At 50.9% G+C, this 26,019-nt stretch overlaps 1 protein-coding gene across 10 annotated transcripts in view; it reads right to left on the reverse strand.

Annotated features, from left to right (window-relative positions):
- Positions 1 to 26,019, reverse strand: part of Atp2b2 (ATPase plasma membrane Ca2+ transporting 2) — a 321,778-nt gene that overhangs the window by 23,822 nt on the left and 271,937 nt on the right. For all 10 annotated transcript variants that reach the window (XM_052721638.1, XM_052721644.1, XM_052721641.1 and 7 more), the window contains 4 exons: positions 10,632 to 10,873; positions 9,684 to 9,918; positions 788 to 967; positions 516 to 603 (listed from right to left, as the gene is read on the reverse strand). In XM_052721638.1, the coding sequence (XP_052577598.1) occupies positions 516 to 603; positions 788 to 967; positions 9,684 to 9,918; positions 10,632 to 10,873 (745 nt within the window). The remainder of the gene's footprint in view (positions 1 to 515; positions 604 to 787; positions 968 to 9,683; positions 9,919 to 10,631; positions 10,874 to 26,019) is intronic.

Genomic DNA, 26,019 nt, shown 5'->3' on the forward strand with positions numbered 1-26,019 from the left:
GGAATGCTGGTTGGTGTTGCTGAGGCTCTGTGCGTGGTCATGGCAGGCAGAAAGGTTCTAGCCTTCCGCTATTCCCAAGGCTTCTCATCCTCTGGGTCTGTTCACAAGGCATGGTCAGTCTGGGAGCTGACTGAGGAGGAAGGTGGGCTGCCTTTCAGATGACAAGGAACAGCAAATACTGCTAAGGCATGAAAGAGCTGGACGGTTTCTGAAGGTCGGCATAAGAGGCTTTACGCACATGGACTAGAACACTCCTTAGCCCAGGCAGCCCTCCTGCCAGGTGATCTGAGGCCCCAGGCACAGGCCCACTGCTACTGAGAGGAAGGTGGAGGATCGGAAGAGAGTCTCACAGTCTCCCATGCCCCCTTCCCCCAGGGGACCTGTCCTCATGTGAGGAGAATCCCTGGTGCGCCCTCTTCCTTTTTTCGGGGAAGCTGCAATGCCATGCAAAATGGGGCTTGGCTCAGGCCGGGTTGGCTCTGGGCTCAGAATTACCGGCGTCACCTCAGTCTTACCTTTGACCAGTGTGTGCTTATCCGTGGGCGAGGATCGAGCCAGCACCCTCAGCTTTGGCCAGATCTTGTCAATCCGCTCCTGCTCAATCTGGAGAGGGGTGTGGTATGTCGGTGGGGTCAGAGAGAGAAATTGAGCCCCATGCAGTCACTGGGCTCTTCGGGGTGGGGCACACCAGCTGGCTTCTGTGCAAGCATGCAGTGCCCATGCCTCCCGGCCCCCTCTTGAGCTTGGCCAGCTGCACAGCCTTGGCAGTGGCCGAGTGAGTGCGTACCTCCCCCTTCTCATTGCGGATCCTCCGGTTGAATTCTTTGCCCTCCAGGCACAGGAAATCCTCCCCAGGGTGGATAATGCCACACTTGATGGCGATGGCCCGGGCTGTGTTGATATTGTCACCAGTGACCATGCGGACTGTGATACCTGCCCGCTGGCACTTGCGGATGGCTTCTGGGACCTGTACGAGAGGGTAAGAGCCATGCGGGTAGACCTTCCTTGTCTTTAAGGAGTCCAGGGTTATCTCTTCTCCCAGGCAACCTCCCTAGGTAACTAACCAGAAGCTGATGGTGCCTATGGCCTCTCTTCTATGCCTGTGACAGGTACTACCAATTGGTCACAGCCTCCTCTGATTAAATCTGGTAGGGTCTTGGAGTTCGCAGACTCCAGAGTCCCAGATAGCCACTACCTATTGACTGTGATAGTCTATCCTGACATGAAACCTATGGCTTCTGACCTGGATAAAAAGCATTGGAAAGACCCTAAAAACACTACTCCTTAAGTCTGGCCTCAGGCAAGAGTGCAGAGTGGTGGGCTAACCACATTTGAACTTGTTCAGCTTCATCTACAGGCTCCTTGATCAGTTCCTTTGTGTATTTTCAATGTTTCGGGGGAGAGACTTGGGCATTCAAGGCCACTTTATTTACCTTGATTTAGAATAAACGCAAAGGGTGCTTCTTTGTGCTAAACAGGACTGAGAGGGTTAAAGCATCTGGCCTTTGCCGACTGAAATGACATACTGACATCTGAGCCAATCAGGTCAGCCAGTCAGAAGGTGACAGGGCCGACTCCTCTCAGTGGTTAGGATGTGGAACACAGCTGAGAGCCAATGCCAGTGTTCATATAGGACACAGATGACTGAGTAAGTGTGACCCAAGACAGTGACAGACAGAGACATAGTTAGGGGGCATCTGCTGCAAAGCATCTTTGTGAACATGCCACAGTGTACTGAGACCTAGAGCATGCTAAAATCTTGGGCCTGTCAGGCAAGCCTGACACCTAACTTTTCTTGCACACAGTGGAACTGAGAGCTTACCCTGTCCCTAATCTACCACAAAGAGTCTGAACTAAACCTTCTAGGATCGTCTGAGCTATTGCTCTATCTATGACAAGACTGTGGTAGTTTGAATGTAACTGGCATTCATAATCTCATCAGGAGTGGCACTATTAGGAGGTGTGGCTTTGTTGGAGTGGGTATGGCCTTGTTGGAGGAAGTGTGTCACTGTGGGGGCGGGCTTTGAGGTTTCCTATGCTCAGGATACCACCCAGTATCTCAGTCCACTTCCTGTTGCCTGCAAGATGTAGGAATCTCAACTACTCCCCAGCACCACGTCTGTCTGCATACCACCATGCTCCTTGTTATGATGATAATGGACTGAACCTCTGAAACTACAAGTGAGCCACCCCAATTAAATGTTTTCATTTATAAGAGTTGCTGTGGTCATGGTGTCTTTATACAGCAATAAAAACCCCAACTAAGACAAAGACCTTCCTGGGAGAAAGTATCTTTGGGTTGCTCAAGGTGAGGTGTGGTCATGACTAGCATCCTCGTAGAGAGGGAGATTAGGATATAGAGATGTACACATGAAGGGGTGCACACGATGGTGAAGGCAGAAGATGCTGGGCATGTGTCTACAGCCAGGGGATGGAATCAATCACCATGGTCCTGGTCTGAATGCAAACCATCTCTTAGGCTCCTAGGCTTGAACACCAGGTCCCCAGCTGGTGGGGCTGTACTGGCAGGTCGTGAACTCTCAGGAGGTGGGGCTGGTTGCCAGGGGAAGGTCTTTGAGGGTTACAGCCCAGCCCTGGTTGTAGACCCACTCTGCCTCCTGTCACATGGTCTTGCTGCCAGGCCTTCCCCGCCAGGTCAAACCAGAACCCCACTGAAACCGTGAGCCCAAACAAAGCTTTCTCTCTTAGGTGGCTTCTGTCAGACGTTTTCTCAAGGTGGTGAGAAAAGTTCCTTCTAGAGCTAGCAACTCCCTAGAGGCTGCAAGGCAGGCCCGAGGCAGACTCTCCCCTCCCCTCGGGGTCCTGGGGTCGAGTGGGTCCTGCCCTTCTCAGGGTCAACAGTGTACCGTGTCTGGTATCTCTAGCCCACAGGAGACTCAGAGGCATGGTTATCATACGCTTTTGGGTCTTCATGAGGTCAGAGGACCTGAGACCGACTCGTCCTAAGATAGGGAACACTCGCGCTTGGTTTGGGCAGGGATAGAAAACTAACACAGACATTCAGTTCAGAGTCTTACGTGGACAGTTCTTGCCCTTGGTCCCGTCCCAGCTCAGGAACTGCAAGGAAGGAAGGAAGCGGGACCCTTCCTGGGTCTGTCCCACCTTACCCTTTCACTTCTGGGTACAGGATCTGTTTTACATAATTTAGTTCGCCCTCAGGGCTCAGTGTGTGTGTGTGTGTGTGTATGTGTGTGTGTGTAACTCTGTGTATAACTGTGTGTGTGACTGTATGTATGCATGTATATGATGTATGTGTGTATGTGTATGATGTATGTGTATGTGACTGCATGTGTGCATGATGTATGTGTGTATGATGCTTGTGTGTGTGGCTGTATGCATGTGTGTGTATGTGTGACATATGTACATGTGATGTATGGGTACGTGACATATGTATGCATGATGTATGTGTGTATGATGTATGTGTGTATGATGCTTGTGTGTGTGGCTGTATGCATGTGTGTGTGTGTGTGTGTGTGAGATATGTGCATGTGATGTATGGTTATGTGACTATATGTATGCATGTGTGTATAAAATGCTTGTATGTATGTGTGTGTATGGTGTGTGTATGTGTGTGTGTGTGTGTGTGTGTGTGTGTGTGTGTGTGTGTAGACAGCACACTTACCTTCAGCCCCTGAGCTGCTGTTCTAGAAACCTGCACTTTGTCTGGCTTCTGTCCCTAAAGAGGGATTCAAGTTGTGTTTCGAAGGTCGGAGACGGGAGGGGCTTTGCACCATCTGACTCTGACGCCCTGCTCATTGCCGAGAACTGCCCCAGACATCCCCAGCAGATGACTGGCCCAGTCTCTGCTTGCATACCCCTGGTGACGGTGGGGGGGGGGGCTGCCTCTCTCTGAGGTCTCCTGCTCCACAGTGAAGCCAGTCGATTTAGCTTGTTCTTTCAAAAACCTTCCTTTTCCCCAGATGGAGTGTTGCTCTATCATACCCGAACTCTCCTGCAGAGACGGGGTCTTCAGGGCAGCCTGAGACTAAGAGCTCTGGAAAGCACAGTGGAAGGTGAGTGAAGGGTGAGGGAGAGGAGGGTGAGTGGAGGGTGAGGGAGAGGAGGGTGAGTGGAGGGTGAGGGAGAGGAGGGTGAGTGGAGGGTGAGGGAGAGGAGGGTGAGTGGAGGGTGAGGGAGAGGAGGGTGAGTGGAGGGAAAACCTCTGAGAGCTTCCTGGAGGAAGGAGTGTTTGAGCTGGTTCTTTCCTGTCAAAACAGCTGAGGCTCTGGTGTAGGGCAGCTGTAGGGCTCAGGCCATGCAGATAGCACACAGCAGTCCTGTCTACATTCTTGACTTCAGGTATACAGACAGAGAAGCTCCAGGTGTGAGGAGTCTGTGCTGTGCTGTAGGCTATCAGAGGGACGCCAAGGAAGGTGTGGGATGAGAGTTGGTGGCTGTGAAGGAAACTTCTGAGGAAGCTGAGGTGTGTGTGGGGTGTGTGGGGTGGGGATGGGGCTTGCTCCAGTAGGCACCAGTCCTGCACTAGAGACAAGGTGGTTTGTGTGTAGTTTAGGACTCATGCTTTGTTTTGTCTTAGACAGAGTCTCACGCTGTAGACCAGGCTGGCCTTGAACTCACAGAGATCCACCTGCCTCTGCCTCATGAGTACTGGGATTAAAGGTGTGTGCCACTACACCTGGCCCAGGACTCAGACTTCGCAGACTGCCTCACAGGATGGAGCTGACCACATTCTAGGCTCTGCCAAGCAAACCAGGCCGGAGAGAAGAACAAGGCTTTCCTCTCACAAATGTAATAAGGGTTTTCACAAGGGCCCATGTGTAGCACCTGTGGTTAAGTTTTGACCGGAGTGTTCTCTGAGGGCCTATATACTGGAGTCTCGGTCCCCAGGGTGGCGCTGTCAGGAGGTACTAGGACCTTTAAGAGATGGGAGTGTGTGATGTGTCTTGGAAGGGGACTGGGGCACCTCGGTCTCTTCTGTCCTTTGCCTCCCACACTGACGTTAACTGTGGCTTTACTCTGGGCTCCCATCAGCACGTTGCTGCCTTGCCACAGGCCCCAAAGCAGTGGCGCCCACTGCCCATAAACTGTTACCTGACGTCGTGGGCCAGCAGAACCTTTCCTTCTACGAGCTGACTATGCCCATTATTTTATTACACCAGTGGGAAGCTATGTTTTTCCTTCTCTTTTCCCACTCTGCCCCTGCTGCCCGGGACACCCTGTTCCCCTCAGCCTCTATATGTGAGCTTTCACTTGCCTCCTGTGCTCAATGCTCTCTACCCATGAAGCGTCTAGATCCCTCCAACCCAGAGGGACCTTTCCTTGAACACCATGGTCTCGGGTTTTCTTTGGTCACTCACTCATTCACTCAACAAACAGCAGTGGAAGATTCGGTTGCTCTGAGCTCCGAGGACCAAGGAGATGGTTAGAACTCCAATCTCAGGAGCATGGTTCTGGTTGAAATATGCTTTCCATATAAATAAAACCAGCATTAACTATTTTAAAAAGTGGCTTCCTCTGCTAAAATTATCCTCGATATTCTCACTGAGGAAAAACAGCCAGGAAATGGGCGCTTCCTGTTGTCATTACATAAAGGCTTTTAAACATCTGCTGTTTCGGGTGACAGCTGGTGTCTGTGACTCCAAGGGCTCTGAACACCCCCGGGGTAACCCCCAGCGTGTCCTAGACCGATGCTCTACTAACAGCTTCCTCCATGCTCTCGTCTGTCAGCTTTGGGATTGTCTTGAGTGGGAACTTCAGTGAACGTTTGATGCTGCTTGGCCTGTGGTGGGCCTGAGGGAGGAAACTGAGGTAGGTGGAGAGTGTTCACCTGCAGCTGAAGAGTGAGCCTGGGGAGGCCTGGGGGACCCACTGCAGAGCTCCCTCTTCCTGGGTCTCACTATGCTGGAGCCTAGTACAGGGTGCTCACTGTGAGACTCCAGGAACCATAGGCTGGGTAAAGGGAAGGAGGACAGAGCCACAGAGGCCTGCATGAGACAGCTGACATGGGGGTGGGGGATGGGACAATGTGGGAAAGTCACTTACAAAAGTGGTGACAGGGGCTGCCTGTGAGGTGGGAACTGGGGTCTGGGTGTGGTGGGGACTCACTGTGAGGTGGGAATTGGGGCCTGGGTGTGGTGGGGACTCACTGTGAGGTGGGAACTGGGGCCTGGGTGTGGTGGGGACTCACTGTGAGGTGGGAACTGGGGCCTGGGTGTGGTGGGGACTCACTGTGAGGTGGGAACTGGGGCCTGGGTGTGGTGGGGACTCACTGTGAGGTGGGAACTGGGGCCTGGGTGTGGTGGGGACTCATTGTGGGGTGCAATTGGAGGCCTTGTCAGAATGAGGCTCTAGGTTCAGGTCTCAGCAGGAGAAGGAAGACCCCAGCCCACCCCATCCCACAGCTCTGCTGGTTTAACTTGAAGATTCATACGGTCCACCCTTCTCATTCCCAGACAGGGAAACTGAAGCCCAGGAGGAGATGTTTCACCTGAGGCACGTGTGAGGTTTTATATCGACTGCCATTGACAGCATCTGCAATCATCTTGAGGTGAACTCTCTGGCCATGTCTGTGAGGGATTTTCCAGATTAGGTTAATGGGAATGGGGAAATCCACCCTAATGATGGGCAGTTTCTGTCCATGGGCTGGGGTCCTAGACTGAATGACGAGGAGAAAGCAAGCTGAGCGCCAGCATCCATCTCTCTCAGCCTCCTGCCTGCAGATGCCATGTGGCCAGTGCCTCACACTCCCGCCATCATGCCTTCCCTTCCAAAAGATGAGCTCAGATAAACCCTTCCTCCTTAAGCTGTTCTGGTCAGGTGTTTTGTTTCAGTGATGAGAAAGGAACCGATGAGAATATCAGAGGGGCATGTTAGAGCTGGTGTCCCAACTACGCTGTCAGTCAAGGAAGCTCCAGCTCCCATCCGCAGCGTACAATTCTTTAGAAATGAAACTAAATAATAATAATTATTGTGTGTGTATGCCTGATTTTTTTCATGCCACAGTGCATGTGTGGAAGTCAGAGGACAACTCTGTAGAGCTGGCCCTCTCTTTCCACTTTCCTCAGAATTCTAGAGGTTAAACTAGAGTCATCTGGCTTGCGCAGTAAACTCTTTGACCCACTGAGCCAAGCCATCTTGCTGGCATCATAGCATGCATTTCTGAATACACATCCCAGTGGGCCGTGGGGGAGATGGGGTCCAGGCTGGATGACTGAAAGGCGCTGGGCAGGATGTGGACTGATGGAAGGCCTAGTGGGTGTAGCTGTGAGGCTTCTAGCAGCTGCCTCTGGTCTAAAGATGACAGATACGGGACGGAAAGGGCCCCTGAGTTGACACCCATTCTATAGATAGAAGATAAAGATCTCAAGGAAGCAGGTGGCTTGTTGGGAGCAAAGCTTAGACTTGGGTCTAGCTGCCCCTTGCGGTTTCTGTGTTTGAAGCAAGAACTCTAGATGACAATACTGTCATTAAAAAGTACCGGGGCTTAGCCCTGCACCAAGGTCCTGGGCATGGAGCTCTATGGCACCTAGGTCCAGGCCCAGAACACCAGGTCTACTCTGGATCCGTTTAGCCACTTACAGCAAGACTTTGGGACCATCCCAGTCTCTCGGGGCCCAGTCAGTGTGCATCTATAAACTGATGAGCAGGAAGGGGGCCTCAATGAGACCAAAGTTCAAACCTCAATGAACAGCATTCAAAATGGAAGAGGACACTTGTGGCATTTTTGACTTCACGTACGTCTAAGTTGGTGAAGTGTGTTACTAAGTCACAAGGATGGGCCATAGCTAAAACCCTTAGCACCTCATGCAGGTTTGTTATCATCCTCTGGAAGGATGTTTCTAAAGCTGGTTGGGGAGAGGTCACTCTGGAGTTGGAGGAGGTTGTACAGAGGGAGCACCTGGGAAGAGGTTGGGCAGGGCCTGGGCAGGTGGCCTGACACTCACCGTGACAAACCACTGCGGCCTGTACCCAGTGATTTCTAGGAAGGAGATAATAGATAAACCCATCTCTGGGAGGCCTGAGCCTGCTAGCTGCTGGTGACAAGCAGCTGTCCTGGGAGGCTGAAAACCACCTTCAGGGACTAGGAGTTGACAGATCCCTGATAGGCAGACAGACAGGAAGAGGGCTACAAACAGATAATACAGAAGCAAACCTTCTGCTCTCTCTCTGTCTCCCTCTGTGTGTGTATGGGGTGTGGGGGAGCAGCAAGAACAGCGCTGGAGGACTGGGATCAAGTCCATTCATTTCCATTCATTCATTCCACAAGCTCCTGCTTATTCTGAAGGCTAGGCTGTTGCCAATACAGGATCCTGAGAAAATGACTCAGCTGGGGAGGCCATTAGGTCTCCTCATTTTTGGGCCACTGACCTATATGCTGGTCTTGGTGTTCATAGGTGTGTAGTCTGCTCCCTTTACACTATCTCATGGGCATGTGTGGGCATGGAGGAAGATACTGTTATACCCAGGCTACTGAAATGGCTCAGAGAGGTTATGTAATTGGTTCAATGCTACACAGCTCAGCAATGCTCGCACATGGGGATCCAGGTCTGTCTGATACCTGTGCTCACACTCCGATGCCTCTCGTAGCTGCCGAGGTGTCAAAGTCCATGTTTGTGACCTGGGTTCACCTGTTCTTTGGAAGACAGACTTCTACAGCACCAGGCAGGAGCCCAGAAGACAGCTCTCTACCTGTCTCCACTTTGAAAAAGGGACCACCGGGGCTCTGACAGAGCAGGGAGTGTCCAGAGGCCCAAAGAGAACACCATAAAGGCAGGACGCGGAATCTGCCATTGTTGGAGGAAGGTAGTCCCTCTGGGTATCAACACCAAATCTCACAGCCGAGGCCTACATGGATCCCCTGCTCTCCTGGCCTCCTGGGTAAGGTAAATGCTTGGCCTGCCCATAGCACTGACTTCTTTCCATGAAGCCTAATCCTCCATGGGTAGACACGGACCACACAGCCCTTCTGCGATCATGACAGGCCTCCTCTCTGGACTCAGATTCAGTTAACACAGCATGGAGCTACACTGTGCACCCAGCACCCCATGAAGAACACGTCACATATATCATTTTCATCCTCATCCCGTGGATGAAGTCACCTGTGCCTTCTGCTGGAAATGTGACTGGCCATTGACTTGGGAGTATTGCCTCCCAGATGCATGCTGAAGACAGATAGTGGCTGTATTAGCAGGCTGGCCAGGGCACCCTGTTACTAAGCCACCTCTGGGCAGAGAGAGACTGAGACACTCACAGAACACTATGCTCTGGGTTCTCCTGGGAGGATGACCTGTGCACCCAGCTGTAATGGAGGCTTGGAATTCAGAACATGACAATAGTTACATCCTATAGAATTAGAGGCTTCTGGAGCTAGGCATGCCCTACAGCTGTCCCTAGGGAGACAGGAGGGAAATGCCCTTAGTGGCTGTGCGTGGGTGGGTGGGGGTATGAAACTGTTCTCACTCAGAGCAGCACCTGCTTGTGGGCTGGGGGGAGTGGTCCTTCCCAGGTCTTTCTGAGTAGACAGTTGCTAAATATGTCTACACTAGCTACAGAGTGAAATTGCTTGAGAGCAGGAAGGATCCTGGTCCTGTTGCATGGGGACCTGAAGCTCAGAGAGCTGAGCAGACAGAGTTCCCAGGTCACTCACTGGCCTGGCTCTAGCCCTGCCCCCTTCTCCCGAGCTCACTGGCATCAGGGCCTACCTCAGGTCGCACTGGGTCTTCAATGCCCACCACGCAGATGCACGTGAGTTCACTGAGAATGTCATTCTCATTGTCCCAGTCAGGCTCAGGGCTGCTGGGGAAGTCACGGTAGGCCACACAGATGGTACGGAGCCCATCACAGGCCATGGGCTCGATCACCTTCTTCACCATCTCATCTCTGTCCCGGGGCCGGAAGACACGGGGTTCACCCGCCCCACTAAGGATCTTGCAGCACCTGGGGAAGGGAAGGGAAGGAGATGAATGAAGCCCATCTACCTTAGCCATTGGATACCAACCTGATCCGCTTCCCATAATGCATCAGTACATGCAGCAGGCCTGGGCATCACAGACAGGGGTGCAGCTAGGTGGCCTTTTTACAATATGTGCATCAGGTTCCTGAGCTGTCTGCTGCATGCTGTGTTTGGGAGGTTCCAATCGGGGGGTGGAGAGTGGTACCTCAGCTGAGAGGGCTTGGGAAGCCCTAAACCTAGGCTAGAGGTTCTCCACCTTGCTAGGGTATGAGGCTCACCTGAGGAGCATCTAATAAAACAGAGGTGTAGGCCAGCCTCCATGGTTCCAGTGGGAGTTGTCTGGGGGTAAGACAGCAACAATGGTTTGTCTTTCTTTCCTTTCTTCCCTTGCATCCTTCTTGCTTTCTCTTTGAGAGAGGGTCTCAATGTAGACCAGGCTGGCCTTGAACTCAGAGATTCTCCTGCCTGCCCCCTGAGTGCTGGGATTAACGTGTGCACCACCATGCCCAGCTTCTTTCCTTTTATTTTCACCGAGGTGATTCTAATGTACTACAAGTCAGGGCTGAGAATCTCTGGGATTGACCAACGTACAAACGGGGAAACTGAGCCACAGAGGGAAACTAACTTGCTTAGGTCCAGCCTGCATAGAGATGGTGATGTGTGATCCAGACATTCACAGCTGTGCTGGGAGGCTTACTTTTTGAGCACGATCTCTGAGGCACCCTTGCTGTACATGCGGAAGCTCTCATCGGGCATCTTGATGACAGTGCTCATGGACTTGCGCACGGAGTTGAAGGTGTACACCTTATACAGCTTCTCTTCCGGCATCTGGCTGCGCACTGGCTCGTAGTCCTGCTTCAAGTCCAGCACGAAGCCCAGCAGGCCACACTCAGTCTTGTTGCCCACCTGCCGGGGCAGGGCACCCTCCTTTTCCGGGGGCTGTGGAGACAAGTGGTGTGGCTTGTGCAGGGCAGGACCTGCCACAGAGGAATCCTTGCGCTGGCTATCATTTTGACCCTGATGCTGCTGTATGGCTGAGCCCCCAGGGGTCCAGGACCACTGGCAGCTAGGATGTGGTCTCTGAGACACTCTAGGTCTCTGAGACACTCTGGGCTAGTCCTGATTCTGGGGCAGGTCATTTAGCAGAATTCTCTTTTTTAAAAAATTATGTATGAAATTCTGTTCTAATTTGCTTTCTATTGTGATAAAACACTCTGACTAAAAGCCACTTGGGGAGGAAATGGTGTATTTCAGCTTACATGTCCTGATCATAGTCCATCATTAAGAGAAGTCAGGGCAGGAACTCAAGGCAGGAACCTGGAGGCAGGAACTGAAGCAGAAGCCACGGAGGAACATTGTTTACTGGCTTGCACCTCATGGCTTGCTCAGTCTGCTTTCTTACATAACTCAAGACCATCTGCCCAGGGATGACACCTCCCACAGTGGTCTGGGCTCTGTCACATTAGTCACTAGTCAAGAACACGCCCCAACATACTGTCTACAGGCCAGTCTGATGGGGGCCTTTTCTCAGTTGAGGTTCCGCTGCCTAGATGACTCAAGCTGGTGTCAGACTGCGTCATAACTGCTTCAAATTCTTTTCATGTTTGCTTGTTTTGAGACAGGGTCTGTCTCATGTAGCTCAGGCTGAATTTGAATTTGCCACACAGTCGAACACAGTCTAAAACTCCCGATCCTCTTGCCTCTAGCTCCTAAGAGCTGGGATGACAAGCGTGTGCCACCAAGTCTGGCTAGATTTTTCGTTTTTTGAAAAGTAAAACACGTGGGTTAAAGTTGAACCCCTCTGTCTATTTCTTCTTGCCTGCCAAACTCATCATTTGACCCAGAACTGGTCTCGATGCTCAATTTGTTTCTGATCATCCCTGGGTGTGTGCTGTGGCGTTTTATTTTAAGATGACTGTTGGTGAAAACTAACACAGAAGGTCCTCGACACTCTCCTCCCAGCCTCCCCCAGTGTTAGCCTCCCACATCACCATAGCAACAAGAGCACAACAAGGTGGAGATGCAGACACAGTCCACACAACCCCATTCAGGCCCCACGTGCATGCATGTGTGTTTGGTTCTTTATCAAGGCATGACAGCGATTCCTGGGAGCACGGCGATGTCTAAACAGGACACTTTATCATGCATCCCTGCTTCACTCTTGGACGGCCACAGTCGGCCCTCTCTCTGCCTCTGGCCACCAGCTTCCACCCCTCTGCTTTCCTCCTTTCTCTTTTTCTTTCAGTGCTGTGCTGGAGATCAAATACAGATCCTTGTACATGCTGAGTGCTTGGCCTCGTGCTTTAACCACTGAGCTACATCCCCAGCCCATGTCAATCATGTCAAGCATGGTACATACGTGAAATCATACAGGATGTCATTGGTGGCGACTGGCTTTCTCACTCAGCCTAAGCCCCTTGAGACCAGGTGTCCCATGTCTCATGCCTTTCAGTAGCATGTCCACAGTGTAGGTGGACCATCCTCTTGGTTTTGATTTAGGTTAGAACATACAGAACAACTATTTCTGTTACATTAAAAAAAAAATTGGCCAAACAGGGCTGGAGAGATGGCTTAACCATATAGTGCCTGCCAGACAAGCATGAAGCCCTGAGTCTGGGCTCCCAGTACCCACATGAAAACCTGGGAGTGGCAGTGTGTACTTGTAATCCCAGTGCTGGGGAGGCAGAGATGGCGAGATCCCTGGAGCTCACTGGCCAGATAGCCAAGCAAAATTGGTGAGAGACTGTCCCAAAAATTAAGGTGGATCCAGGCATGGTGGAGCACACCTTTAATCCCAGCACTCAGGAGGCAGAGGCAGGTGGATCTCTGTAAGTTCGAGGCCAGCCTGGGCTATAGAGTGAGATGCTGTCTCAACAAAACAAAACCAACCAACCAACCAACCAAACAAACAAACAGAAAACAAAGTGGAAAGGGATTGAGGAGATACTTGATATTGACCTCTGGCTGATACACACCCACACACCCACATGCACATCCACACCTCCACCCCCCCATACACACCCACACATCCACATGCACATCCACACCCCCACCCTCCATACACACCCCCACACACCTAAACAGGAGCTTTTTCAAGAGGCCTAGCCCAATGTCTGAGTGGGTATGTAGCTCTGTCTTGCTTGTTAATAGCATCCAACCAGGAGGTTGAACCTCTGCTGCCACTCAGCCCCTCCACAATCCCTTTGTGAAGCCGGTTTGTGTTTCCCACTCCAGGGTGTTTTTTTTTTTTAAACTACTCAACAAATGCCTCGCTACAAGTAAGCACAATTGACTCATCCTTTCTCCCGCTTCTTCTCTCTTTTCTTTCTCTCCACCTGCTGGTCCTCTGGCAGCATCTCTTGTCCTGGAGGCTTAGAAAAACACGGGCTGCTCCTGCAGAATCCCTTTCTCTTTGCTGGTGGGCAAAGTCCTTCTCTTCCTTAAGGACATACTCAAATATCACTCAAATATCAAATATGGACCTGTGTGGGTCCATCTCTTATCTTCTAATTCCCTCCAAGTTCCCAGGGCAGTCATGGACCCAACACAGAGTAGGTGCTTACCTACTATTTGCTGATGGCTCAAGGTGAACTAGCTGGCTGGGAAAGATGTAGGACATTAGGTCAGTACAAGATGCTTGCACATGAGCAGTAGGGGTGGGGTTGGGACAGGTGCACAAGTGGCTGCTGGGAACACAGTTCTGCAAGTGTCCACACTCCCTCCTGCACCCCCTTCCCTAGACACACACCCACTCATCTCACTGAAAATTACTGTGTAGCTACTTGGGTGGTGGGTCTTCCGGAACAGTAATGGCTGCTGGAGATAACTGTAGGCCTGGAGAGATTTTGAAGAGGAACAAATAGCAATGGTCATGTCTGTGCTTCTTCTACCTCAGAAGTGGCTTTGCCTGGGTCTCAGACCAGTCTTGCAAAAGGGGGCTATCTGAATTTCCATCCTTATCCTCCTCGATCTTGCCCAAGAGAGCATCTGTGGCAAGGAGGCGGATTCAAAATGCCAGTTTGGGGGCTGGAGAGATGAGCTCAGCAGTTACAAGCACTCGCTGTTCAACCATGAGGCCAGAGCTTGGATCCCAGAGTCCATCCTGGACAGCTCACAAATGCCTATAACACCAGCTCCAAGGGAGCTGATCCCCTCTCTGGCTGCTGCAGGCACCTGCATGCATATGTATATCTACACCCACACGGACACATATACATGCCACCCACACATGCACAGAAATAAAACACAATAAAACTTAATTACAAAAACAGACGTCAGCCTGTACCAGAGGCTCAGGGCTGGGGTGAGCCCTCCATCATCATCTGGCTTACTTTCCGCTCTTGAAGCTCTGTCTCAGGCCTGGGGACAGATGTCTATATGTGGGGAAATAGACATTGACAGGCAGTGGCCCCAAGACCTATGGATTCTGGGAAGGAAAGAACATTTCTAACACACTCACAGGTTTCCTCATCTGGAATGGAGGGACTGGAGCAGAGGAAAAAACGTCAACCCTGTTTCCATATCAGTAGGATGTGGTGAGGGATGGTGGAGGAGGACTGGGTGGCAGGTTCCTCAGCGGGTGATCTAGTGCCTAGGACAGGCATGCGGCTCAGAATATCTCCTGGCTCCCTCAGCCTGGCTAACCTGAGACTCAGCGTCAAGTGCCTTGGAGGGCGCCCCATGCAGGTCACCGCGAAACACTGGCATCTCTCAGATAACTTCCTATAATTTTTTTTTTTTTTGAGAAAATAAATTCTAAGAGCTTCCCTTTGGCTCACTAAATGTAGCTACGTTGTACTTTAAAAACTACTTTTCTAACTAACTTTGTGGTGATTTCGGAGTTTCGTGTGTTTTCCACAACAGCATTCCACCCCTCCGCTAATGAAAGAAAATGGCGACACAGAGGCCTTAAATAAAAATACCTAATTACTTATTTGCCCAAGAGAGCTGAGCAGTCATGCCTGCCAAGCACCCGGCATTTTATTACCCTCCGTGAAATATTTTAATTTTCCTCTAAAAGGATTTCAAACAATCCAGTGTTGCAAACGGCAGAGCTGCCTCCTCCGTAATTCAATTTGTTTCTCTGAACTTGCGCTCTGAACTCGCCTACGTGCGTTACTAAGAAGCGGTTGGTTGCTCTTCCCCCTCCGCTCTTGACTGTTTTCATCCTGACGAGCTCGGAGGTTTTGCCCCTGTGCTCCAGCTGCAGAAGGCGTCTTCTCTCTGGGGCTCCTCTCCCGTTCTGTGGCTAGGGCTGTGCCTGCTTAGAGGGAGGGGCCCCAGCTCCCCTCCCCCACCTCAGGAGAAGGGAAGAAGGAAGCTGCTCTTGCTACACAGTTGCTGAAGCCAGGCCTGGGGCTGCCGCAAGTGTCCTGAATCCCCCCTAGAGCTCCCACCCTTACTTGGTTATTACGACCCTGAGCAGCCTAGCACCCGGTGTAGCCACGGGCCTATCGTATAGCGGGGCCAATTGATGCCTCTGTCTTTTGGTGCTGAGGGATGATGGCAGTGAAATCAATACATGACTTGAAGAGCTATAAACAACAAATTCAGTTAGAAAAAAAAAAATGGGATTAAGGGCTCAGTGGGTAAAGGCGCCTGCTGCCAAGCCAAAGACCTGAGTTCAAGTCCTGGAAGCCACGGGGTTGAAGGCGAGAGCTGACTCCACAAAGCTGCCCTCTGACCTCCACAAGTGTGCCACGGCATGTGCAGACCTATACTCACATACATCCCACACACCCACACACCCGCAAATATAAAAAAATTAAAACCAAATTCCCAGCATACATCACCTCACACCCATTATGATGTTGCTATTAAATAACGAAAGGCTTCATGAAATAACAAATGTTTGCAAGAACACCGAGTACCCGGAACACTTGGATGCTGTTAGTAGGAATGTAAAACGATGCGGATACTGCAAAACACGGGAGGCCCCCCCCCCCGAAACACTTAATGGAGAGAAGCTGTGTCACACAATAAAGGGTACTTCTGGGTATCTTCTCAAAACAACGACCAACAGGGACTCAAAGAGACGTTAGTGCACTCACATTCACGGCAGTTACGCTGTGGAAGCAACTGATGGATGAATGGAGACACAAACTGTGGTCTACACACACGATGGAATATTACTGAGTCTTAAAGAGGGAAGACATTCTGACATCTGCTGTTACATGGGAGAAGTCGAGGACATTATGCTAGGAAAAATTAGCCGAGAGGTATCAACTCATAGAGATGGAGGGCTGAGCGGCCGCTGCCAGGAGCTCAGGGAGGGGCGTGGGCGGTTGGTGCTAATGTAGCCGGAGGTTCAGTTCTGCAAGATGACAAGTGTATGGATGGGTTGCAGCCATGGAATGCACATAATCCTACTAACCCATGTGTTTAAAGACGGTTGAAAGGGTCAAGATGGCTAAAATGGTCAGACCTCATGGTACATGTGTTTTATTACAATAAAGGAAAACATCCAAACAAACTCCATGGTAACCGCTGCTTTGAGTATTCAATATCTTCTAAGGGTCAAAATGTCTTAGAGACTGACACCATTAGGAGGTGGCAGAGTCTTTAAGAGGAAGGCAGAATAGGGGGTGTCTTAGAGTCCCTCTGGGACTGCAGTCTCGTCCTCTTTGGCTTTCTGGCACCATGGTGACTGGCTTTCTCTGCCGCATGCATCCACCATGATATCTGGTCTCACCATAGCCCCAAAGCCTTTGCCCCACTGATCACAGACTGAAACCAACCAAAAGGACCTATCCCTTGTTCGAAGCTGGTTTCTCTTGGACATCTCTTACAGACACAGGGCTGCTGATAAAGTGTGATTTGGTGATTGTCCACAGGACTGGCTTTCTGGGACTAAACACCATCCTCAAGGACAGACAGTGGCAATGAAAGCCCCCCACATGCCTGGATTAGTCACCAGACACGACCATTTCTCTCCGAGTTGACTCTGCTTCCTGCTGAAGCCCTTGCTCACATGCCCCTCAGGCTGCATCCTCATGGCTCCCTGGAGATGGGGCTGCTGTTCCCATTTTACAGCTGTGTGCTCTGAGGCCCCAGGAGGAGAGGTGGCATTACTCAGATGCAGCTGGGCCAGGACCGGTCCCTGGATCTGCACTCACAGCAACTGCTGGTGCCTCCTGCCTCCCTCAGGAACACTGCAGACCCTTCGGAGTTCACAGAGTGACACAGTGGGAGGCCTGCATAACAGGCTCGTCTCTGCCTCCAGCACTGGGGACCAGCCAACAGCGGACGATCCAGTTGATGGATAAATCTTCTGTCTACATAGCCTGCTGCCAATGGGACCCCAGATGGAGTGAATTTTGGCAGAATTTGTCCCCCACAATTGTCACCTGAGGGTCTGCCTCCCTAGAGCTTCTCAAGAACTAGGTTTCTTGAAGAGAGCAAGGTGACCAAGTCATCAGTGAGCCACACTAGTGAGCCATGAGAGCTTTCTGAGAGGCTGGGGAGCAGGAGGATGGATGGGTGCCCAGGACACAGGAGTCCCTGTGACATGGGAAGCAAAATCCTTGGGGGACCTTCCCAAGCTCTCTATGCTGTATATTGACTGCTCATATGGACTGAGATCTGCTGTGTGTAGAGTATGCAGTGTTTTGATGGCATATGCTATGTGTGCATGGTGTATGCAGTGGCTGGGAGGGGTGTGTTATATATTACAAGTGGGTAGCATGCATGTATTGTGGTATATAGTATGTATATGCTATGGAGTGTGTGTGCGTTGTATGTTGTATGTGGTGGGTGATGGTATGTAAGCTGCGTGTGCATATACAGTACATTGTACCATGTGCTCTGTGTGCTGTGATGTGTAGTGTGAATGGCATGAGGGTACAGTGTGGTAATATTTTATCTGTGTACCCCAATAAAGCTTATCTGAGGATCAGAGGACAAAGCCAGCCACTACAGTAAACACAGAGGTCAGGCAATGGTAGCACATGCCTTTAATCCTAGCATTCGGAAGGCAGAGATCCAGATGGCAGAGATCCATCTGGATCTCTGTGAGTTCAAGGCCACACTGGGAACAGAGCCAGGCGTGGTGGAGTTAAATTCCAACACTAACCATAGAGGTCTGGAGGTCTGTACAGTCAGACAGGAAGTGACAGAGCTGGGCAGAAAGAGGAAGTGATGTAGCTGGGCAGAGAGAGGAAGTAAGAGGGCAGGGACAGAAAGGTATATAGGCGTGAGTATACAGGAAGTAGCTCTCTCTGGAGGCTGAGGAGTTGGTGAGGTGAGGTTGGCTCTCGCTTGTCCTATTCCTCTGATCTCTCAGTTTTCACCCCAATATCTGGCTCCGGGCTCTTTTTTTTTTTTAAATTAATAAGGCCATTTAGCAATTCATCTTACAGTATAGAGTATATGGAGTATATTCTATGTATGCTGTTCTTTGTGATGTGTTATGAGGAGTCGTGTGAAAAGTGTGTTATGTATTGTATGGTATTTGCTGTATGTGCTGTGCTATAAGGTATGTATGTGATATGTATTACATGCTGTGGTATCCTATGTTACATGTAATGCGTAGCAACATGTAGTGTGTGTTGGCATGAGAGTGTGTGCTGGTGTGAGAATTCGTACTGATGTGAGGTATGTGCTAGTGTGAGGTGTGTCCTGGTGTGAAGGTGTGTGCTGGTGTGAGGGTGTATGCTGGTGTGAGGGTGTGTCCTGGTGTGAGGGTGTGTCCTGGTGTGAAGGTGTGTGCTGGTGTGAGGGTGTATGCTGGTGTGAGGGTGTGTGCTGGTGTGAGGGTGTGTGCTAGTGTGAGGGAATGTGCTTGTGTGAGGGAGTGTGCTGGTGTGAGGGTGTGTGCTGGTGTGAGGGAGTGTGCTGGTGTGAGGGTGTGTGCTGGTGTGAGGGTGTGTGCTGGTGTGAGGGAGTGTGCTGGTGTGAGGGTGTGTCCTGGTGTGAGGGTGTGTACTGGTGTGAGGGTGTGCAGGTGGAGTGTAGGGCACAGGGTGGGATGCTGCTATTAATAACTCAATCAGAACTAGAATTCCCATCTGGGGTCCCTTACTCTAGACATCTTCACCAGAGATCCTGTTTGTAAAAGGTGAAAATCAGGATTGTCACTGAGTTACATGGTAGTTCCTGTCATCTTACATACCCAAGCCACCATCTACTTCATGCCTTCAAAGTCCCTTCTGGGTTTCTCCATATTCCTTGGTTTTCCGATCTTGGCCAGAGTCTAGCTACAGGTGCTGTCTGACTAGGAGTCACTGAGACTCACTGCAGCTAGACTGGACCCTGGGTTTGAAGCCAGGACCTGATTCCAAGGCATGTCTACTTCCCACAACCATTTGAGTCTCCCTTGGCCTCCCGTCATCAGCCTGGTTCCATGAGTCACAGGGATACAACCTGGCTCCACGAGTCACAGGGATACAATCAGTAGATCCTTTCTACTGTTTGGGAATTCCTCAGGCTCCCTGGTCAGGGGGCACTGTAGTCACCTTGGGTACAGGCTCTCTGGGACCCCGGGGCTTCTAACAAGGCACAACTGGGCTCATCTGTTCAGAAACTACCTTGTCAGGGCCTTGTTCCTTCTGATCCAGGTCTGGCTTCAGGGAGACCCATTCTCTCTCCGTAGTTCATGTTTTCAGAAACGTCCTCTGTAGGCTCTCCCATGGCTTCCGCTCCACACACAGCCATCCTCCATTTAACAGTCAAATGTTAAGTACCAGGCCTGCCTGCTTTTAAGAGCCCATGTCTGCACAGGAGCACCCACTAGGCAAGAATGAATGTGGGTGGAAGAGCATGTCTTCCCAAGAAGGCAGAGAATCGTTTGACTCTGAGGCAAGCCATTTCCATTGGAACAATTTTCTCTGAGAAGGACAGGGTGACAAGAAGCCAGAAGTCTTGAGATTCAAAGAGCTGGAGACTACAAAGACAAAGGCGTGTGTACAAAGAGCTGGCGGGAGGATGTCTGAGGCAGGAAAGCAATTTGTGAAAAAAAAGATGACTCACACAGCTTTGGAGGTCAAGTGTAGTTCGTAACCATGCACAGTAGGAGTGGAAAGAAAAACGCTCCTGCTCTCCGAAGAGTGGTGCTTAGGTTTGAGGCTGGACCGCAGGGCTTTCCCCAGTCTCCCTGTCTGCCACCTCAGCCCTTGTAGGGTGCTCCATCCATGCTTTGATGGGTCTCCTGAGGCCTGGGGGCTGGGGGCCATCAGAGGCTCATCTGTGGCCTAAACCCTCTCGGCCCCCAAGCTTCATCTCTCATCCCCATGTTTCCAGAATGAGTTGAGTATCTCTAGGTTTGTGGGTCTCTGTGCGGCTATATCTGCCTGGAATGCCACTGTCCCTCTGCCTTTTGAGAGCTCATCTGGAATTCTCTGAGGCCCTCTGCCATGTTGTGACCAGGAGCCACCCTAAACTTCTGACCCTTGTCTTACTACCTTCTGGAGTTCTGGGACTATATGTGGGAACCATCACATGTGATTTATGCAGGGCTGAGGATTGAATACAGAGCTTTGTGAGTGCTAGGGGAGCATTCTACCAAATGAGCTACACCCCAGCTCTGTTTGTTTGGTTTCTGAAGAATAAAAGGTACAAGCAAATCAAGAGGTCTCTGGATCACTGAATGCAGCCTTTGTAGCCAAGGGTGGTTTGGGAAGAGTCCAGCTCAGCAATATGGAGGCAGCAACTGAGTACTGGTGCTGCCATGGTCTGGGTCTGGAGTCAATGTCTACCTCTTGTTGCCATGGAAAGAGGTATAGGGATGTTCCTAAGACTCCTACTAACTCATTCTCATTGACTTATAGCCATCTATCTACCTACAGTTATCTATCCACTCACCCATGCTCATCCATCCATCCATTCTTTTACATTCACACATCCTCATCCATATATTCATCCATGCATCCATATATTCACCCACCGGCATCCATATAGTAACCCATGCTTCTCCATCCATTTACCCACATACATCCATCTACCTACCTAACCACTCACATCCATTCAACCACCTATGCACTTAGAGTGACCCATATCCATCCATCTATCCATATCATCCATCCATCCATCCATCCATCCATCCATCCATCCATCCATCCACCCACCCACCCACCCACCCACCTATCTATCTATTTATCTATCTATCTATCTACCTATCTACATACATCTATCTATCCAACAGTCCATCCATCCACCCCACCATCACCATATCCATCCATTCATACCCCACTCATCCATCCAAATCCATGCATCCCTCATCTGTCTACTCACAACCTTCCATTCATCCACGTACTCACAGGATCACTCTCTCTCCCTCTTTCCCTTCCTTCCTCTCCTTCATCATGGATAATATATCTATTTACCTATAAAATCACCTACCCCACCTCCATCCAGCATTTCTCAGAAGTCTATTCCAGTGGACCAGAGGTGACTTAATTGCTGCTCACTGTCAAAGAGCATACAGGCTTCAGGAGACACTAAGAACACAAGAACAGTTTCTCACATGGAGGGTTAAACAGCATGTAGGAGTCATGCCCTGTCCAGAGCCCTGTGTCCGTGGCCAAACTCTTGTCCCAGCCCCAGTGGAAAGACATTGTATCTTTGCTGCTATTTCCTCTTGCATGTTTCAGGCTGTCCTTCAGTTTGGAGCTCCAAACTTGGCTTGCAGGGTAGATGGACGTGCTGGCTAGTTTTACTTGACATGCACAGATAGTCATTTGGGAAGAGAAACTTGTCTGTTTTTAAGAGACAGGGTTTCTCTGTCTCTTAAAATAGCCCTGGCTGTCCTGGAACTCTCTGTAGACCAGGCTAGCCTTGGTCTCAGAGAGATCCACCTGCCTCTGCCTCATGAGGGCTAGATTTAAAGGCATGTGCCACCACACCTGGCTTGAGAAGAGGGACTTTCAATTGAAAAAATGCTTCCATAAGGTTGGCCTATAGGCATATATGTATTGCATTTTCTAAATGATTGATGTGAGAAGGCCCAATGCATGGTGGGTGGGGCCACCATTGGGACTGGTGGTTCTCGGTGCTGAAAGAAAGCAAGATGAGCAGCCATGAGTGAGTAATCCAGTAAGCAGCATCCTTTCACGGCCTCTGCATCAGTTCCTGCCTCTAGGTTCCTGCCCTGACTTTCCTCAGTGATGGGCTGTTACCTGGAAGTGTAAGACAAAATAAATCCTTTCCTTCCCAGGTTGCCTCTGGTCATGGTGTATCATCATAGCAACAGAAACCAACAAAGACAATGGACTTCTGCCCCAGTCCCTTCTCAGGCTTTACCTGGACCAGGAAAGGAACTCCCAAGATCCCCTTAGCCCTTTGTGGCTGGAAGGGCCTGGGTGTGAAGCTGACCCTCTGGACTCCAGGCCTTTCCCAAGCCCAGTACAGGGGGATGTGGTGGTTGGTTCTGAAAATCAGAACCTGATCTGGGCCTTCTGATGGAGTAGGTATCTTTGGGGCTCTGGTTGCCTGGCTTTGCCTCTGGCTGCCTGTCAGGCTTTGGAAAAGACCCCCTTCCTACCCAGAACAATGTCCCATTCTCTGATGATTTTCCAGATTCTGTTTTCCTGCCGATAGAGTCCTCTCAGAGGGGCGGTTCACTGATGAGTGAAAACAGCAGTTCTATCCCGTGCCAACCACACACCAGGCCTTGAGCTGGCACCTGCCACTCACAAACTCACTCCATTCTACCACAATCCAATCTTTTCCCCTGAGAAACAGAATACAGAGGTCGAGTAACTTCTTTCATTCACACAGCTAGGGAGCGGTTTGAAGCCAGGCCAGCACAAGTGTCGAACAACTTCCCTCCTTATCCCACCAGATCCTAGGCTAAGGGATGTTAGCCCACAGCAAAGAGAACTGCATGCCAGAGCATTTCCAGAAAGACCCAGAAAGACAGGCACAGGAGTCCTAGGGTGACAAGCTTTGAGACACAGCAAGGGAACCTGTTGCCCGAGAAGTGAGTGACCTCCTGACTTGGGTTACAAATCAGTGCCCCAGGTCCTGGGTCCCGGAAAGGATGAAGGTATTCTAAAGGGACACATGTGTGCCTCCCTTTGGCTTATCAGACTCCTGAAAGAACAGATGCCGAGAACCCGGCAGTTTCCCCAGGAATCTTAGACTGTGAGAAGGAAAAAGCTGAAGACTGGTGCTAGCCAGAGGGGAGCTAGTCTCCTGACGAAGATCTCACATGGTTCTGACTTGTCAGACCATCACGCAGGACAGCCTGGAGCCCAGACGATGGGTCAGGGATGGGTGGGACCACATCCTGACCAGGGCGGTTTAGTTATGAATACCCCTGGCCTTCTGTTTAAATAAACCTCGTGTCAGGACTTGGGGTAAGAGCAGGTCTCTAGACCCTTTTGTTCCTCCGGGGCTACATTGGGTAAACCTTCCTTTTCCTGCTTTTCTCTATTAATTTTGTCTTTCATTGGACTACCAAGGATGAGTGGCCAAGCCTGGCATGTAAGGAGGCTGTCAGTGCCCAGGCTGACCCTACCTAACTCTAGTTAACATGGCTCCTCCCCAGCCTCCCCAGCTGCACCCTCACCTCGGGCAGACTGCTGACCTCTGACCTTGATGCCACCTAGACACAGCTTCAGCCCATCTGAAGACACCACCCGAGTTTCCCGCCAGCCTCCAAAGCGAGGCTCCATGGAGACTTCCCACTGTGCAGCCCTCTTGACAGACCCCAAGAACTCCCTCTGACTGTAAAGGACTCATAGGCATCTCAATCCAAGCCCTTCCCATGGGGCTGTGCCCACATGGCCACCCCCGCCACCCTGCTCTGGAACTGCCTGCTCCTCTCTGCCAAATCTGCAGGACAAAATCATTAACAGTGTCTCGGTTATTTTCGGGAAGCTTGGGAAGGATAAAGCTCTGCTGATCTCCCTTGCTTCCGAATTGGGGTAAAGGAGACAGGACTGTTGTCATTTCTGGCATCCTCCCCCCACCCCCCAGGGCTCTATCACACATGTTCTCCGACCTACTTTCCCCCTTCGTCACTTTGCTTCCCTTAGCCTGCCGCCCCAGAGTGGCAGGGACGGCTGCTCAGCTGGTGGAGGGTACAGAAGCTGCCTCCTCCCTGCCTCACCAGCCCTGGCCCCACAGTGGCTGATTCACAGGCTCCTCAATAATGCAGCACTTCCGCTGGCTCCTTACAGAGCCACGCTGATGCACTCCAGGGTTACGGCGGACAGGAGGGAAGGCCAGGACTCCTGCACATTTGGAGGGTTGCTCAGCTGCATAGAACAGCTGGGCAGCAGGGAACATCTGGATGGGAGAGGTCTGGTTCATTTATCAAGAGGCCACCAGAGCTTCTCAACCAAGCAGGGGGCATAGGCCAGTTAGCTGAGAAAGGGAGTTACATCTCATTCAGGGGGACGTTTCTGTAATACCAGCATCCTCTGAGAGACACACCTTGTGAAGTTGTGCACCCTGATTCCCCTCTCTGAAACCAGGCTCTTCCCAGCACTTCCCCGTGAGAGGAGGCATCAGCTATCCCACTTGAGCAAATCTCCTGATGTGTATATATTGACCGATACAGCATGACAAAGTGATATAGTGGCAGTTCCTAGCTCAGGTCTCCAGAGTACCAGCACAGCCTCTGTTCTCTTAAAACCAGCTTGTCTCCCTGTGGACACACCCAGACTAGCCTGGCAGAGGAGGCGACAGCCTGCTGAGCAGAGCGGAACCAGCCTGGCCCTAGTGCTGCCCCTCCTCCATCAGCACAGCTGTCCATCTGAGCTGAGAGGCATGAGGGAGGCCAGGAGAGGTGGGATGAGGCTCAGCTTGAATGCTCAGTATCCACCCACAGGGCCCTGGTCATGGATTCCCACTGAAGTCCGAAGATGCTCAAGTTCCTCTGATAAAATGGTGCTGTAGAACCCATGCATAGCCCACTTCAATTCATCTCTTGATGGCTTAGACCCAGCGTAATGTAAATACTAAGAAACGGTTGTTTTTTCTGCATTGTTTGGTAGTAAGAACAAGGCACATAGCCCACAAACCGTCAATGTCCGTGCAACTCAGTATTGGACTGTTTGGTTATGCATACCCTCTACACAACAAACCCCGTGTCAGGACCCCGAGGATGGACTTGGGGCGAAGTTTCTAGACCTCTTTGTTCTTCCTAATGTGACCACACAGAATGAAGCTCCCCCTTTGCTGCTTTTCTCTGTTTGTCTTCAACTGGACTACTGGGGACAAGACGCAAACGTGCCTTGTAAGGGAGGCTGTCAAGGCCCAGGCTCTGATGTATGTGTTTGTGTGTCTGGGCGTTGGTTTCTGTGTGTAGACGTGAGCGCATGAGTGCAGATGTGCACACACATATGGGTGACAGCTGGGGGACATCAGGCATTTTCCTCAGGAGCCTTCCAGCATGCTACTTGTTAATAGGCTAGGCTGGCCAGCCACTGAGCCCCAGAGGTCCACTTACATCCAGTTCTCCAGTGCTGGGATTGGGAGCGTGCTCACCTACACCTAGCCCAGGTATGCTAGGACCCACATGAGGAGGTCAGAGGATAACTCTGTTTGTGGGGACTTGATTCTCTCCTTTTACCATGAGTCCTGGAGATTGAACACTGCTGGTTGGACCCAGCAGCAAGCCCTCCTTCAGCTCAATGAACCACCCAACTGGTCCCTATACATAGCTGGCTTTTTAAAAAGTGAGTCTGAGTATTGAACTCAGGTCCTTGTTTTTGCAAGGCAGTCGCTCCACCTGTGCTGGTTCCCCAATCCTCTTCTGCATATTTCCGAGCCAGTGTTGATTGAATCAGTGGGGGCCTGGAGTGTGTCCACACAGAATGCCTACTGTATACAGCTGCTCTGAGCTCTGACTTGGAGTAGTTGGATGTGTGGCAAAAGCTAACCAATTATGGCTGGATGTGGTGGCGCACACCTTTAATCCTAGCACTCAGGAAGCAGAGGCAGGTGAATCTCTGTGTCCCAGGCTAGAGCTACAGAGTGAAACCTTGTCTTGAAAAAAAGTGTTTATTTAAAATGTGTGAATGTGTGTGTGTGTGTGTGTGTGTGTGTGTGTGTGTGTGTGTGTGTGTGTGTGTTGGGGGTTCAATGGCAGGAATTAAAAATAAATATCTGAATCACAGCAATCACCAGTCATAACTAGCAGT

The sequence above is a fragment of the Peromyscus californicus genome, unplaced genomic scaffold (genome assembly GCF_007827085.1).
Source record: "Peromyscus californicus insignis strain IS unplaced genomic scaffold, ASM782708v3 Scaffold_6__1_contigs__length_162567912, whole genome shotgun sequence".
NCBI lineage: Eukaryota > Metazoa > Chordata > Mammalia > Rodentia > Cricetidae > Peromyscus > Peromyscus californicus.